Below are 17,103 nucleotides of genomic sequence, written 5' to 3'. Positions count from 1 at the left end.
TTGTTTGAATAGAGGAAAGAAGCTGATGTACTGGTTCACACTGGTATCGCATGACCATTCCCTATCCCAGCAGTGCCAAGGGAGACAAAGATAGGTGGCCTTTGCCAAAACGTTAGGAAATATTGCCATTTGCCCTAGTGCACACAGTGACAGTTGCTTTTTTTCCTCTCTTATTTTTCCCTTCTTGTTCTTCTGTTATTTTTCCTTTTGTTTCATTTGTTTCTTTTTCTTTCTTTTCTTTTTTTTCTTTTTTTTTCTTTTCTTTTTCTTTTTTTTTTTTTTTAAGTAAAGTGTAATTAGTGCTGGTGAAAGGTGCTAAATTGGTACCACTGGAGATGGGTGCCCCTTTGTACAGCCCAGGAGAGCCTTGGTGCTCTCCTGCTCTTTCCTCTCAGCACTGAACCCTGTGCTGGGACTGTGCTCACTGCCCTGTCCCATAGCTGTCTGTTGCTATGCTGCCTGGGACATGGGTGGCTGTACGTAGCCCCCCCACCTCCCATCTCGTGCTTGGGTGCTGCAGACCTGGGGATGGCAGTGCCTGGGGATGCTTTGCTATGAGCTGCTCTCGGTGCTATGGGCGTGCAGCTTTTGCAAACGGCAGTCTGTGTGCTCCCAGTGTGGGCATCAGACCTGCAGCCCAGGCCAGCAGTCCTGAACGTGAGATGGAGGGAGAGTGGAGGCATCCCTGGGTGCCACTCATCTCTCTGCCTTTTAGTGCCTAATCCAGACCTTACGCCAAGTGCTTCAGTGCAGACCGATTGTCTTCCTTTCCCATCCCTTTTAACTTACTTGCTAAAGTGCAAACAGACAAGACCAAATCACCCTTACCCATGTGTGCCCAAGCCTGGCCTTCCACATAACACACCAGAGACATCTGGCATGTCCCCCCCCCACCCCAAACACCCATGCCAACCTGTGCCAGCATTGGCCAAAGGAAGACCTCTTTGTTCCCCTGTATGGGCCCCATCCCACCTTCCCTTCCCTTCTTCCCCATCCCCAGCACTCCCTGCCAGTATCCCTAGGGAAGAGAGGGGCGAAGCAGCCTGCTCCATTCTCCCATCCACATTAAAGCTAAATACAGCACCAAAATAGTTACAAAAATAGAGTTTCGGGTCCTTTGGCCCAACTTCACTATTAATATTACTGCTATGAAATGTCTGAAAATAACAACTGCTCTCTCTATACACACCTTCCCCCCCCCCACCCCTCACTGAGAATATTGCCATTCGCCCATTTCTGTTGTGACAAGGCATCGATGTGCCCAGGTTTTAAACAGAATTTATGCTTTAACTCACCCAATGCTTCCATCCCCCGCGTTGTAAACAAACATGGCAGGACAGGGATTGGAAAACAGAAAGTGCAATTTGAAAAATCCTTCATCATTTCTAGTGATCTGAATGGTATTTCTGATGCCTGGGACTCGGATCTTGCCAGGTCGTTTAAAAGGACAGAAGGTACCTGTGACTTCTGATGAAGGCCCTGATGTCCTTCTTGGGTTTTCCATTGGATGCTCTCTGATGGGGATGAGAGAGAGAATGTATTTGCTTTCCTCTATCCGAAAGTCATAAAGTTTGATCAGCAAGCTCGTGACTAAAAAAGTAAATATATAAAATAAACAACAAGCCACTGCCTCTTTCTTAAGTTCCCCCATCTATCCAGTTTTCTAAGTGTGAAACCTAGAGAAGCATAGAATAATTTTCTTGCCTTTTTTTTCCCCTTTTGTTAGGGCTTTTTTTCCCCCACGTGCTTTACTGGTATGGCCTTTCTATAGCAAAAGTCAGATAAAGCGTGACTGTGGTCGTTTCTGCACATGGAATTATGGATCATTCCAGTGACTTGAGAATCTAAGCTGTTAATAGGCTTTAAAAAAAGGATTTTTTTCATCATTTTTTGATTGTTTTCTTTTGCGTTATAATTAAGCATGAATATATATTAATATATTACAGTGCTTGGATTGCAGCTGGAGCAATCCAAACCTTCCTATGCTGTAAAACTAAACCCCACCCTTGCGCTCCCCAACTCAAGAGCTTGTTTTCTCCTCCCTGTGCCTCTTATCCTTGGTTCACATGATTAAAAGTCCCTCCCAGCCCCCCTCCCCCCCCCCCTTTTTTTTTTTAGTAGATATTGCCACATTCTTAAATTCATGCATTGCTGCATTGCTATTGCACATATATAAAGGATTGCTCTCTCCCTCCCAGCTGCACTCCTTCCCTCACTGGTTGTGCACATCCTCTCTGCGGACGATCTTGTAGATGATCCAGTAGAAAATGTTGAAGATGAGGAACGCCATGGGGAAGCCGATGCGTGAGATCTTATCGATCTTCTTGGCTCTCTGAATGAAGAGCTTTCTCATCTCCTCGGGGGAGCGGGACGGCGGGGGGACCGGGTTGGCTGTGTTGTTGTTGTTGGCACCCTTGACAGAGATGCCATCCTTGGCTTGTAGGCAAGCTGGCCCCATCCCGTAGGCGGTGAAGTTGAACCTGCCTTCACCGGCTTCATCCTCCTGGAACAGATTCAGCATGGGACTCTACTTAAAATGAGATATAGACAGTGCACCCTCGCTATAAGGCTCTCCATTGACTGCTCCCTGCTCTGTAAGGGCAAAATACCCTTCTCACACCCCGGCCTCAGCACTATTGTACAACTCCTCAGGAGAGCAGCCTTATAGAGGGGTGCCAGCTTCATGATGCACAGATGCAAATCAGGGGATCCAGGCACCCAGTAGAGAACTGGCTTCCACCCCATTGGTATCTTTGACATAAACTTGAATGGTTTAAAGTACTGCATTTATTTTTCCAGTTGCATCCCCTGGTTTGCTTCTGCCCCTCCCTCCCCCCACTGCCATCAGCACCTTCTTTGCATTGCCCATGGGGTACCAGTGTGCCCAGAAGGAGTGGGCTCCATGTAACTCATGCAGCTGAAATGAGGCTTCCTGCAGAGTTACATGGATGTGCGGGCACCAAGACCTGTCCAGGAAAAGACCTCTGCAGGCAGTGCACAACCAGCCCTCAGCCCACCTGCCTGCAGGACATCCCTTATCCCCAGCCCCTCCCTGACAGGCCGTCTGTCAGGCAAAGAACAGATGTGCCTTTTCCACGTGCCAGTGGTAAGACATGGCTCACTGTGTTAATTCCAATTATAGAGCAGAAAAAATCCTTTATTTGCTAATCTAAAAGCAAGCTACTGCTTTTTGGTGGATGCCTTGCAGGCTTCTCAGAGCCCTGTTGCATATGAAGATGTAATCATAAGGAAAATCAAGTTTGGCTAAGATAACACAACCTGCCCATCAGCTGCAGAGGCAGGGTCAGAAACTCAAGGGTCTTGTCCACAGGTCATTAAGGCAAATTGCTAGACCAATGGCACTAATTAACTGCCACTCTGACTGATGCATGTTGTGTCCCCCATCACAGACTGGTGTCCTACCTGGCCACTTCCCTTTGATCTACCAGCTCTACATGCCTTTTTTCCCTGTCCTTTTTCTTTGCAGAGTGTCTTTTCTGGATGGCCCCTGCACCAAGCATGTAGCTGCGTGGGATGGAGGCACTGTGCTGGCTCTGAGCTGGGCAAGCAAGGGAGGAGCACACTGTTGTTATCTGAGCAAAACCAAACAAAATCAAGTCTTTTTCTTTTTTTTTTCTTTTTTTTCTTTTTTTTTCTTTTTGGCAGGGTGGCAGGTTGTTGAGCTGTATGACCCATCAGCGGGACTATTTGTATCAGAGTTCTTGCTGAGACAATTTGTGCAGGCTTCGGATAGTTCTTCCCTGCTCTGGTTGTGCTCCATCTGGTCGTTGGTGTCTGAGACAGTTCTTAAATGTCTTTGCCTCATTACAGTGCCTGGTTGGGAGTACTGAGGCACTAGAAATCAGCATCCAGATGCTCTTCGAGCTGAGTGATCCTAGTGATTGAGTGATCCTGGGGTTGGCTGATCCTCGATGCTGAGCACCTAGCAATAATGAGAGCTGCTGAGAGCTTATAGACCTCCTCTTAACCATCACATCTCTGTTTTGCAGTTAAAAGTGAAACTTGCCTCTGCTGTTCCCTGTTTGCACAAACACGGATGCGCTGATACAAAGATAGTTCAATTTTATCTCCCTAGCCATTGCAGTCACTGTGGCTCCCACAAGACCTATCACCCAGTAAATATGGGTATAGTTCAGGGTTCAGAGAGAACTGCCTAGTCAGAGTTTCTAGTCTAGTTCACCCTCTCTCTCCCAAGAGAAGGAGATAAGAGGTGGAAAGAGCCAACTGAAACCTGACAACAGCTATTTAGTAATTTCATTTTTATTTTTTAAAAAAGGAAGAAAGATTCTTATGAACCAGTACCTTGGGTGTAATTCTGAGGAAATTAAGGAAGAAACATGTCTGGATTCAAGTGTGTTAATGCCAGGCTGTGACACGTGGTCTGGGATGTTTTGCTGCGAAGAGTGACCAGTAGGTTCCATTTGGGGCAGATCTAATAAATGCAGTCCTTTCTCAGCCAGTATGAACAGTGCATCTCATTTGTTTTCAGCCAGGCATGCCATGCCTGACCCAGGCAAAACTACCCAGACACATCAGGACGCAGAGACGGAGCAATTAGGCTCTCTGGCAGCTGTACTAATCCATTTACATATCTGCAGTCAGCTCCCAGTTTTTTGATGAGCCTGCAAACCTTGTTCATTTTGCTTTTTCAAGTGCTTTTGTTTATGCTTTGTTCCAATTAAAAGTGCTGTGAGATTAGGCGGGGATTGCAATAGCAGCCTTGTGTTCAGTGGAACAACTCTGAGAAATATCTTTTAAACTCCTCTGTGTACTAGTGTATCCTTTCCTTCTTATTGTTTTATCAGCAGTATTCTAGAGTGATCTGCTTGAAACAGCAGGGCTTAGAGAGAGAGGATGCTTGAATCTGAATGAAGACAGAAAAGCACGATGAGTGGTTTTAGCTCTGGTTCTACTAAACATCTTCTGACCAAAAGCAGCTGATTAGAGATGGCAGGATCTTGCTCTGGGCTGATGAAATCAATGGCTGCCAATGGTCCTACCTGTAACTTTGTTTTCCTTGTGTTTGTGCAACACTCTTAACCCCCGGTCCTGGATAGACTAGGGCTGGTGATAAAAACTGATACTGCCACCTGATTCTACTAGTTAATTAAAGGCAGTTTTTAATTTATCTCAGTCACCTTTCTGTTTCCTTCTAGTGCATCCTTTGGAATGAGTTTTTTGCTGTGCTACCTCAGCCCAAAAGCATGTAAAGTCCAGGCTGCAGGGGATGCATGTCTCTGTGACTTGTGCATGCTTGGGTTGGTGTCAGTTAGAGCAGATGAGCATGGAGCAAGGCTAAGGCTGTGAAGAATGCGTATTTCTTCCAAGAGGAATTTGCAGTCAGTCTGAGCAGCAGATGCTTTTGCAGTTGCAGATAATAGAGACAAAAGTGGTGTCACTTACCTCCAGACTAATGTAGACTGACTTGTTGGGGGGATGCTGTGCCATCCCTTACACCTCCCCAGCCATTGCTTTGTTTTATAAGGAGGGCTTGGAACAGAACATCTCTCTGTTTTCTGATGAGAACAACCTTTTTGGCTTAGATTGCTCAACTAGCTAACAAAAACCAGTTGCTGGACCCCTAGGGTCAGCAAGCTGTTAGGAAAGATAAAATTTATTGAGCTTGTCCTGTTCCTTGGTGCATGGCCCTCCTTACTATCTGACCATAAACAGGGGACTTCCCTGGACAGTTGGCCATGAAGTGATGCTCTGCTGAGAGAGATTCCAGCCATGTCTTTCATGCCTTATGTATTACCTTATGATGCCTCCTCTTCCTTCTGAACCTGAGAAGCTCTTTGTGCTGCCGGGACACAAAGTTGACAGCAGCATACTCTAGAAGTGCAGAGAACACAAACAGCAAGCACACGGCCATCCAGATGTCTATGGCCTTCACGTAAGACACCTATGAGTCAGAAGGAGAGACAGAGATGTGACAGCTAGTTCATCCAAAAGCCTTTTAACTTGCCATTCTTTCCAGTTGCTTCCAGAGTGTTTAGAAGGATTTGGCCAAGCCATGCTGTGGTTGACAACTGCTCTTGGATACTAAAATCTGTCTCATTTAATATGAATGTATTAACAGGTGACTGAAATTTTTATGTGTTATTCAGTAGAAATAATTCCACAGTGTACAATTCGGCCATGTCTTCACTGTGATGATTTACATGCAGGGAAAATAGTAACCCAAACTACCTTCATAAGAGTTAAATTTAGTGCTGTTGTGCGAGTACTATGATCAAATGAGTTTGAGCCAGACTGCAGCATGCATATCCATGTCTGCTTGTTGCAGGTGTTGTAAGGTGCAGAGCTCCTGGCTACTGAGACCTGAAATGGATCTTGGGGTGAGCATTTTCTTTAGGGAAGGTCTATTCCTTGTCATGGAAATTAAGCTAAAAATTGTGAAGGAGGGGTCTGGAATTTGTTCTGCTTGCCCTTAATCTGGAATAGTGCAATGGCAGCAGAACACCTCTTGTGTTGAGCGGGAGGATCTGTATTGTTGCTTACACATGTGCTGCTCCAGAAGGTAATTATTTTCACCCCTTACCTTGGGCAGTGATGCTCGAGAACCAGAGCTCTGAGTGGTCATAGTGAGCACAGTGGTGATCCCCAGGCCAACACGAGCGGGTGCAGCATCCATATTGATCCAGAAGGAGATCCAGGACAGAATGACAATGAGGAGGCTGGGGATGTACATCTGGATCAAATAATAGCCCATCTGCCGCTCCAGGTGGAAGCGAGCTTCTATACAGGTGAATTTGCCTGGTAAGGACAGGAGACACATGGAAGGTTATTGCTAAGGCACAGTGAGCTTCTTGTTCTCAGCTCTTGTCTGGGGACCTTCCTCACACTGCCTAGAACCAGAAGGTTTAGAGGAGGGAATAAACAGCTTTTGACCTGTTCTAAACTATGTATGCACAACATCAACATAGTAAAGAAAGATTTTGGCACTATATCATTTTTCATGTAAATTTCATCTGTTTTCCTGCTTTAAAGGCAAAGGAAAATGGTGGGAGAAAAGGTCCAGACCAAGCACCCTTTAACTGATATAAATGTTACTGGGCACAAGAAGATTCCACAGATTTGCTTTTCATTGATTCTTTCTATATAATTTTATTGACAATATATCTACGTTTCTATATTTTATTTCCATTTTTCTATATTATACTTCTATGTTTTATTCTATATAATCCCTAAAAAGCTTTTGTGACCAGATTGTTATCAGACATATTCTGATATGTATATAGAGATTCTGGTAAATGCACAGTCCTGAGTTCATCTCTGATGAATCTGTGAGCTAAGGTTAAACAGCACTGACCTGTGTTGTAGTGTTTTGTGCAGTATCTCAAGTCTTTTTCTTCTTTTAGGATAAACTGAGGCAATGTCAGCCCATCAGCAACTTGTACAGCTCCTTTTTCTTGCCACTCAAATATTAGATCATTCATTGTGTAGCCAACTGTTGAGAGAACAAATATCATGTGAAATGCATACTAAACACTCATCTGGAAAGAGACACATTTGGAGAAGGGAGCTTGGAGGCAGGGTCTTAACCTGGTGTTTTGGCAATGCTGTGAAGTGTAGGATTTAGACTAAAGCAGGACTGCTTGTGTATATGGAAACATCTAGGGTAATGACCTGCTCTGGAGCTGTGGGGATGTTCAATATATTGTCTGCAGTAAGTCATATTTTCACTTGAAAAAGGGCTTGTTGAGCTGTTATTTTCTCAAACCTGACCTCGTTCTCTAAAAGAAGTTATTCATACCTTTCCCTCCTCTGGGATAAACATCATGTACAAGGGGCAAATGTTCATCCAGAGAGAAAAACATCCCATCTGCAGCAGAAAGCACTTTCACCTTTCTCCTCCAAACTGAAAGGCCAATATAAATACAAGCAAGCCAGGCATCTCTCTTGGGACCTTATGAGGTTTAGCTCGTCTAGGAACAGTTACGTGCTGAATGGATTGAAAATCCTGCACGAACACTTTGTGGGATGGGATGAAATGCAGCTAACTCAAGAGTAGGGGTCTCTAATCACACACTGGCTTGAGGCAGTTTAGAGGTTGGTTCCAGTATTGGTGGCATCTAAATCGGCTGTGCTCTCATCTGTTCTAAGAGTTTCATGTCTCTACTTGTAAACCTTATTGCTGGCATTGGCTGAAAATGTAGATGCAGGTGATTGTGTGGTTTTTGTGGAGGGGGATGCTGGCAGGGAAGAGTGAGAGAAACAAAGCTGAAAGAGAGCAGCCCCAGGCATGCACAGCGAGCAAGATTGTCCCAACTGCCCACCCCCTCTTCCTCTTCCATACAGGGAGAGTCAGTGAAGACTGAACAGGAAAGGAGTTGCAAAGGGGGATGGAGAAGGCATAGAAAGGGGAGAGGAGAAACACGTTGCTTCCTCCTGAAAATGGAGAGGTGCATGGGACTCACAGCTTTCTAACTGCATGATGCATGTCTGTACATCCATGGGGAAGTTCTTCAGGTCCATGGGGCAGGCCAGGGTCAGCGTGATCCTGAGGAGAGAAGACAGCAAAGGGCAATGATGTACAGTTTGTGGTACTGATGAGGGAATGAACCCTCTCAGACGCCAAATGTTGCATACAGGCTGGTAACTTGTCTGGTGTGATGGAGGAAATGATTGATTATTCACTCCTTCCCTGTCTGTGCCTTCACACATGCTGTTGGAAAGCATCAGAAATGCCAAGAATTTGGGTCTGTGAAATAATTCCTGGCAGGGACTGGTGGAACGGCAGGTGTTGTTTCACTGTAATATTATCTTGGACTGTGCAGAAGAGAGTGCTCCCACATCAAAGTTTTGCTGCCTCTGCCTTCATTTCTTGCCTCAGGCTCACAACAATCTGGATTAGCAGTGAGCCCAAACCTGTCCTCTGGACCCAACATACATTTCTAGCAACTGACACTGTTTGGAAATATCTGAATAGAACTTTTCTGTATCAGAATAAACAAAGAACTTTGGTCAAGATCACAGATTTCTGTTGGGGGAATGAGAGATGTGAGTGTAATTTTCTGCAAGGAAAATGCCCTTTTGCAACTCGTGACTGTATCTTTCTGTATTCCCACTGTGTCTCTTGAGACCTATATCTTCATCTCTTTCCACTAGGTGCTGGCTGCATTTCCCAGGTAAGCTGTGGTGCTGTCCTGTACTGCAATCTACGTTCAAAATGTTTGCTTAGTTCAACAAGCTGATATTAAATGATTTCATTCAGATAGCTGGACTTGTGTTATTTGATTTGATAATGTGCCGTTCCCTAAAGCATTTAGATTTTTCAGCTATTTGCCTCAATGTAGAAATAGCAGAATTTTTGGACGATAGGAATTGAATTTTTCTATCAGTTGTATGAGGGACTTGGCAGGAAGGAAAGATATTTTATCCCAAATCTTCATGTTGGAAGAAATTCTCTACTTGAGTTTAGAGACATGTTGTGACAAAAGAAGTTGTGACAGAAGAAGGAATTGACTTGTTCGCAACTTCTTTTTATGAAAACAACTGAATTTTCTGTATTTAACCAATATCTGTGTAGAAAAGAGCCTCCACTAGCCTTTGCCCGTGGTTTTTTCATTGCGTCTTTGGAAGAGGACTCCACTTCTGATCAATGAGATGTAAGGCTTGAATTATGTCGTTGAACAAGCTCTTTGGGAAGAATTAATATTAAATATCTACCAGACATGAAGTAAGTGACTGTGGCTGCAGCAATGTCATAAGATGGGCAGCACACACAAACTGGACAAGTGTGTTCTGAGTAGAGATCAGGGAGAAAATTCCCAGAGGTGTTTTTAGGTGAACCCAGTACTGAGCTTTGAGTCTGTGAGGCAAAGCCCACCTTCTTCCAGGAGCCTTGACTCTTGCAAATAGTCATATTCATGGCAGGAGGTTGCATGGGAGACTTCCAGTGGTCTCTTCTCACCACATTGCTATGACACTGTTAATGGATGTTCTCCTTTAAATATTACAGTTCAATTTCCTTTACCCAAAGGCATGCTCAAAGTGTCCACTTGCCTATTTTAGGCTCAAATATCAAGGATGTAGCTCTGCCCTCCCCTATCTTTGTGGAGCTCTCCCCATTCAGTCAGCTCACCTGATGCTGTAGAGTACATTCCCATTTCTGGAGATTCTCAGCAGCTTGTTGTCTGTAGTAATCTCATGGAAATGGGCCCCTTTCTCATTTGCAAAAAACAAGTCAGGTTTCCAGATGGAGTCTAGCATAGAAGGGTCCAGGTCCAGGGAGTCATCTGGGTATTCATTGTATGCCAGCCGTGGATCATTCCATTGCTGCCGCAAGAAGATATTCACCCTATAATCCTGCGTGGTGCAAACAGGGGGCAGAGAAACACAATCAGTGCTCAGGGCAGATAAAAAATGCTGAGAAATGGGGAGCACGTGCTAAAATTGCTCTCAAAATCAAATCCCACCTAGACCTACGTTCCCAAGTTATGGCAAGCCTTCTTTGTATTATTTCTCAGAGAGCCACTGATATTTTTAGCTCTGTAGCTTACAGCTATCTCATAGTACGAGCAGCTGTCTAACTCTGCATCCCTCCATCACAGAACTCAGCTATGTGTGAAGTGTCAGGACCTCTAGTCTTAACCCCAGGGCTGGAGAAACAATGTTCAGTTGCAGTTGTCATAAGGGCTGGTAGCAGCAAGGCAACTGTTGCAGAGGACTGAGGGAGAGGGACACTGAAGCCAACTTCCTTTCAGCATTGAACCATCCTGTATCATGTCTATCTATGATTCCTTCAGTCTTGTTTAAAACAAAACAGAACAACAACAACAAAAAAAAGGCACAGTGACACAGGCAGTCCATGGAAGAGAGATGCCCTGTGTGTACACTAATATACATTCAGTAACTCAGCTGAATTGATGGGAGCTGATGCCCTTGATGAGAGTATGAACACAGGAGAGATGTGCATGGCATCTCCTCTCTTAATCATGAGCGTTCTGTTTTCCCCTCTCTAACATTAAAATGCCATAAATGCTGCAGATTTTATGGGCTAGCCATCTTTAGCTGTAGCTGGTCCCCCAGCACCACACTGACTGATATCTACCTCACAGCCTTGTGTCTTACAGCTCCCCCGAGCTCTCCAGGCCAAGGCTGTCCTGGATGCTCTTGTGGACAATTAAACTCAGTTTCTGTTCTCCTGGGGTGAACTGCATGTCCCTTTTCTGCTGAATTTCATGAAAGAAAGTGAGCCAACAAATTGAAATGGGGAGAGGACACGCCAGCTTTTAGGAGAGGAATGAAAATGCCATGTCCATAAATTAATTGACATTTCTAACTATAGAAGCAAGCTATCTCTAAAAAGCAGCACATATTAAACCAATTCCACTGCCCTATCCCAAACTAATAGTTCATATCATGATTAAGGGTTTCTTTGGTGCTTTTCTTATACTGATGTACTTTGAAGACTTCTATTAAGGGATGGGGTAATGGAAGGACTCTGATGTGCTTGCCAGTGTCTAATACCTGCTGCAGGCACTAGGATCTTTTTTTCATTGAGACAATACTTGGCATCTGTGAGGAGCTTTCTGATGTTGCCATCAGATCTGTTCTTTCCATCTGGAGAATGCAAGGCTCTGGATTTGAGGGGTTCATTTGGAGGAGAGTCTGGCTGATACTGCAGCCTCTTGTGCTCACTCAGCTATGAACCTGCAGCCTCTTGTGTGGGAGGATGTGAGTTTTGCAGATCTTGTCACAGTGGAGGGCTGGGAGATGATTGTGTATTGGGTGATTCGCTGCTTTGGACAGGGTAGTTCATAGCCTATGTTCTGGAACTGTGTTACAGACCACTTAGTGGCATCTGCGTCCTCAGAGCAGAGAAGCTGGTAATGACATTAGTGGTTGTGACAACAGCAAATGGACAAAGGATTTGATGCTAAAAGGAGCAGACTTCTGAACATGTAAAGAGTTGCAACACTCTCTCCTTCTGCTGACATTCCGAATGTCACCTTCGTGAGTCCTAGTGGCTCCCTCTGACTTAATTATTCAGCTCTGTCCCCCACAGATAATGTGCCTTGAGAAAATGTGAATAGCTGCAGACAGCTAGGAACTAAGAGCTTAGTGCAATCATGCAAACCTGAAAGAGGAAAGCAACCCTGAATCTCCACTTCCCATGGCACGCAGCAGCTCCTTAAGCAACTTGTATGCTTTCAGTTCTCCCTTTTCTGTGTGTAAAGACCTGCAGCCATTGCAGTCAGGGGAAATCAGTGTCACTGACCTAATAGGTAGAAAGCAAAAGGTTGTTTTGCTTATTCAGCTACAAATAAGCTAGATGCAAGCAGGTCAGCTCTAGATGGGGGTTTACGTCATGTACAACACAAATTAAACTCATGTTTGGAAGCAACTTCAGTGTGAGCTGCCCAGAAGTGTTCTCAGCCTGATGGAGTGTTGGAAGGGGGGAAAGGAGCCAATCTCTCTACAGTGGTCTGCCTTACTGCAGACAGGCTTTGTTGCTAGACTAAAATCACTGCTTCAGCTGCAAAACTTGCCAAAAGAAAAGGAAAAGGTGAGAAAAGAGGTGCAGTGTGGTTCACTTTGCCACTACAGCAGTCGTGAGACCATAGACAACATCTGCAGTGTATCCTCTGCTTGCGTCCTAAATAGAAACACTCCAGAGGCATGTTGTGAATGTGAAAACTGCACCACATCCTTCCAGAGGCTGTTCAGTTGTGTGTGTGTGTATGAAGATCTTTATTCTCACTAGTTTTATTCCACAATCCTGGCCTGGCCATGGAGAATGGTTTTCTCCTCATAGTCAGTTTTCCCTAATGATAGATAGCTGAACTGCGCAGTAGCAGTGGAGATGTTGAGCAGCCTTTTGGATTTCTTGCATCCAGGCTTATTTAAACACAATGTGAAAACACACACTGTGATTGCAAACTGGACATGACACTGCCTGAGGAGCCACCATAAGGCACGGAGAGCAAATATGTCATGCCTGAGGCTGTGATGCAGCCAGAAGTATATGGGCTGTACCAGTCAAAGGATCCTGTGTGTTTAGAGCTTTGTGCCGAGGCACTGCAGTCAAGCTGAGAGGTGATGAGCTGAATAATGCTCATTTTTTGGCCACCTGGAGTTATACAGCATTTCTCCTGGATGCTATTGTTTGAGATCTTAGTTAGCATCACCAGAAAGTCCACAGTGCGAGACGATGGACAGAGCAAGCCAATTTCTGATGTGAACTTTCAAGCGGAAAAGGATTGAACTGGGGGTGCAAACTCAGCACAAAAAAAAAAACCAAACCAAACCAAAAAAACTTTCTCCATTTCCTTATCACTTGAGCTCCTCATTTGTGTGCTGATCACATCCAGGCATTGATTACTTTGTGCAACCTGCTCCTCTGGCTGGCTGGGGAGCAGCAAGCCTGAGTTGTGATGGCATCCAGCTCTGCAATTCAGCACAAAGGCCTTTTGCTTCCAAGAGGGAAATGCCAAAGGGCAGGAAAAAAAAATAATTGAAGTGATCAAGGTATTCAATTTGACAATGCTGAAGTGAAATTGTTTGTAGTGGCCTCACAAGGAGCCAAGGAGATGGAAGGTTATTTGAGACCATTCCTTCCCAAGGTACCACAACCATGGGAGCTGCTGGGCAGAGTGTGGCAGGCTGGGGAAGGGCTGTGAGTCAAGGGAATGGAGGCTGCCAGGGAACCCAGAAGCTTTCAGCCTCTGATTCAGACTCTGCATTGTGCTGATGGAAGAAACAAGGCAGAGCCTGAACTTCTTCAGGTGAATTTCCCACCTGGCTAGCAGAGCACAGGGCCTGTGGTCTCATGGAGGTAATTCTCCAGAATAGGAGCAAAGACTTTTTTTCCTTTTTTTTTTTTTTAATTACTGACCCCCACCAGGTGCAGGCTGTGGCTGGGTTAATGAGGCCCTGATAGCCCCACACAGCTGCAGCTGGTTTCAGATTTGCAGTGGGAGCTGCCTCATGGCTGTAGGAAGCTCTGCTGAGGAGGGACTGCTGCTCGATGGAAAGTAAGTGCATGGTGAGGGGGGGAAATTGTGTCTTGATGTTTAACAGGTGTATTTTTTGGTGCTGGAAACTTTACTGGGCTTCTCTACCAGGCAGGGGAATCTCCTCCCTTGGACTGCTGGCAGCAGCCTCTGCTGGACCCCTGCTGCTGTGGGGATAGTTAGTTATCTGATTGGGAAGCTCATGTGCAGATGTCTGTGAACGAGTATTTTGTGTTTGGATGGTTGCAGCCTTTAGTTTCTCCTGTCCTGAGGAGATGCTGGGAGAGCAAATGTGGCTGTGCTGCAGCTGTTTGGAAGGTTACATCTGATTTGCTCTTTTTAGATGGGATGACTATGGCATGAAATCAGCAAGGATAAATTTGCATACGTGTACTGTGTCTGAGGAAGACTGTGCTGATAGTTTTGTAGACTTTTGTGAGCCCTTTTAAAAATATGGGATGGGGAGGGGTTGCTTTGAGCACTCAGACCAGTTGCTGGCAACTTGAGGTGATGAAATCCAAGAATATTTCTCCTTCATTATGTGCCTTCACTGTAGAGAAAATACTCCCAGCTGCCTAAGCCAGCTAGATATCTATGAGCAAAACCGAGATTCTGCAGGAAAAGAGATCAAGGGCATCACTTTATTCCAAGACTTTTGTTATAGCAGGAAATCTGTTAGATGAAGTGCTCAGATAATCCTGAATTGTTTATTCACTGAAGAAAAGAGTCCGTTCCCTGGGTGCTTGACTTCTGTTTAATTTTTGAATGATTTTGGTAGCTTTGCTATAGGTTTCCTACTCTAAGGCTGGGAGAAAAGGTTTTTTTTGTTCTTTTCCTTTTAATTTGTTTTTGTTTCTAAAATAGAAGTAAGCTGATAAAGTGGATGCATCCTCTGTTTGTCATCTGAAGTCCCCTGCTGTTGGATGCTCTATTGTAGTAATGCTTTGGGACAGAAGGAGGCTGTCTGGACCCATCTGCCTCCTATATCTGGTAGTGTCTTTCCAATAGATGCACTTGCTCTGTTCAGGGAGATGTTCCCAATTGCATGTTCCCCTGTCCTTAGAGTTGAATGCAAGCAAGGTTGATGAGTATACTGTATGAGCCACAATCTAGCATACATGTCCCATCAATTATGGGCATCACTAAAGGCTTTTATGATTGGTCTCCAGCTCTTCAGGATGCTGAAAAGAGTTTACTCCCCTTGCTTTAATTCAGGTCTCTTTTGGGGATTTTAGTATGGTGGATGACTGTCTCTTGTTTTTTTCTGATGTATTTATTTTCTCCTCTCTTTGCCAGAGTTTCTAGAATTCCATTTCTTGCCTGACTCCTTTAAAACTTTTGTGGAACAGAGGCCACCTGCGCCTGTTGGGAGCTCTGTGCTTTCCCTTAGTTGCAACCCACTCTCTCCCCTATGAGGTCTGTAGACCTTAAGTGTTAAATTGTTTGCCTACTAATAGGGAACGTGAGCTCAGAGTAGATTGTCATGAGACAGGTTAGTTTTACCCTACTGATGACATGCTGTTGCACTAGTAGACTTCAGGGACCGTGCCAAATGCTTATTTCATTCTCTATTCTGGAATTTTCTCCTCTTCCTCTATCTCCTCTGATGCCTTAAGCTCAAGGCAACCTTCATCTCCAACCTCTCTAACCTTCTGCTTGGTGATCTCATGATTTGGAAGATTCAGTCACTGTAAACCCAAATACCAACAGTAGTGTTTTGTGTAGGAACTAGAAGTGCCATTGCTGATTATTTCTAAAGGTTTCTCTAATTACATTTGTGGTGTCTATAAAAATCTGTTTCTTTCTAAATCTACCAGTGAAATTCTAAGATGATGCAGCATTCCTGGACCTGGATGTAGCCAATGTTTGGGTGCCTAATGGCTGTGATTTCTTAAAACCACAAAGCTGTTCCCTCCCTTGTGATCCCTGAAGCAGTTGATGGAGTTCTATTGTAAGCAGTTCTGCAAGTCAGTGATGGACTTAGTCCTTCTTTCTGCAGTCAAACTTCTTTTCTCTCCTAATTTGATCACCTGTTCCAATTCAACTGCCCCACGACAGGACCTTCCTCCCTTCCCAAAAACATTGATGGAGAGCTGGCATTGCCTGTTGGACCTGCTGCAAAGAGAGCCTGGCTTCTCTGCAGGGTAAATCCCAAATTAGCAAATTCCAAAGACTGCACTCACTTGCTGGGTCCTCATTTTTAAATGCTTCAGTACTTGTGTTGTCTGTGTCCTTGTCAGCGTTTACAAGAGAAAACACAGTCCCCAAAGAAGTGCATTATATTAGGTTGTGTGCAATGTTGTGTCAGCCTGACATCTGGACTAGCTTGTCAGAGCTGGCTTGGGTATTTCTAGACAAAGCAATGTGCCTGGAGGGTGCTCTTGGGTTCCCATGGGAATTTCTTTTTACGGAAGATCGAATATGAAATGGGGGGCATCTGGAGAGGATAGCAAGTCCCTGCAGCATGTCTTGGAGGTGAATTGCATTTCTTTCTTGCGCTACTTCATGCTAATTTGATGAATCATCCTTCTTACAGGGATGCTGTGGCATCTTTGTATGACTGCTCCAATGCATCTTGAGGTGTAGGACTGATATATTAAAAAACATGTCACTGTGTAATGTGCTCTGTATATGCACAGGGATTCCTTGTGGGCTTGCCACTCTCTCTTGCAGTCTGTGGGTTTTCCCTGCTGAATTGTGAAGAATTGCCTGTAACATCATAGGATGTATCTAACAAAACAGTAAACTGGGAGCGGAGGTGTATTTCAGTTCTAGTTCTTTCTCTTACTATAAAGTAAGAGAATATTTATTGTAGAGTATATTTATTGTATAAATCCATGAGCCTGCTTCCCATCTATAAACTCTGACATTCTGCAACCCACTTATTTCTTTGAGCTTGGGCAGAGTCATGGCTATTTTATACTCCTGGGACTGAACTCCTCCCACCCCAAGCACTGCCAGAAGAAAAGCATGATGAGTGGCATTAGAAGAGACTCATAACTGTGTGTGTATGTATGTGTGTATACATATATATATTTAGCTGTTGATGTCCTCTGTCTGTGGTGTGCATTACAAGGAACTTGTAGAGTCGGGTACGACCCGTATGTAAGGTCTTTGTTCA

The 17,103-nt window shown here is 44.6% G+C and overlaps 1 protein-coding gene across 2 annotated transcripts in view; it reads right to left on the bottom strand.

Annotated features, from left to right (window-relative positions):
- Positions 1-2,132: 2,132 nt before the first annotated feature.
- GLRA1 (glycine receptor alpha 1) overlaps positions 2,133-17,103 on the bottom strand; it is a 36,684-nt gene continuing 21,713 nt past the window's right edge. The window contains exons 4-9 of one of the 2 annotated variants that reach the window (XM_031597925.2): positions 10,109-10,332; positions 8,442-8,524; positions 7,334-7,471; positions 6,563-6,777; positions 5,777-5,923; positions 2,133-2,527 (exon numbers count right to left, since the gene is read on the bottom strand). In XM_031597925.2, the coding sequence (XP_031453785.1) occupies positions 2,213-2,527; positions 5,777-5,923; positions 6,563-6,777; positions 7,334-7,471; positions 8,442-8,524; positions 10,109-10,332 (1,122 nt within the window). In that variant the 3' untranslated portion in view covers positions 2,133-2,212. The remainder of the gene's footprint in view (positions 2,528-5,776; positions 5,924-6,562; positions 6,778-7,333; positions 7,472-8,441; positions 8,525-10,108; positions 10,333-17,103) is intronic. The other variant, XM_090150697.1, reaches the window with a different exon arrangement.

This window comes from Phasianus colchicus, chromosome 15, assembly GCF_987193195.1.
Source record: "Phasianus colchicus chromosome 15, bPhaCol1.hap1.1, whole genome shotgun sequence".
Lineage (NCBI taxonomy): Eukaryota > Metazoa > Chordata > Aves > Galliformes > Phasianidae > Phasianus > Phasianus colchicus.
Note: the sequence above shows the minus strand (reverse complement) of the source record. Positions and strands in the feature narration are given on the sequence as shown.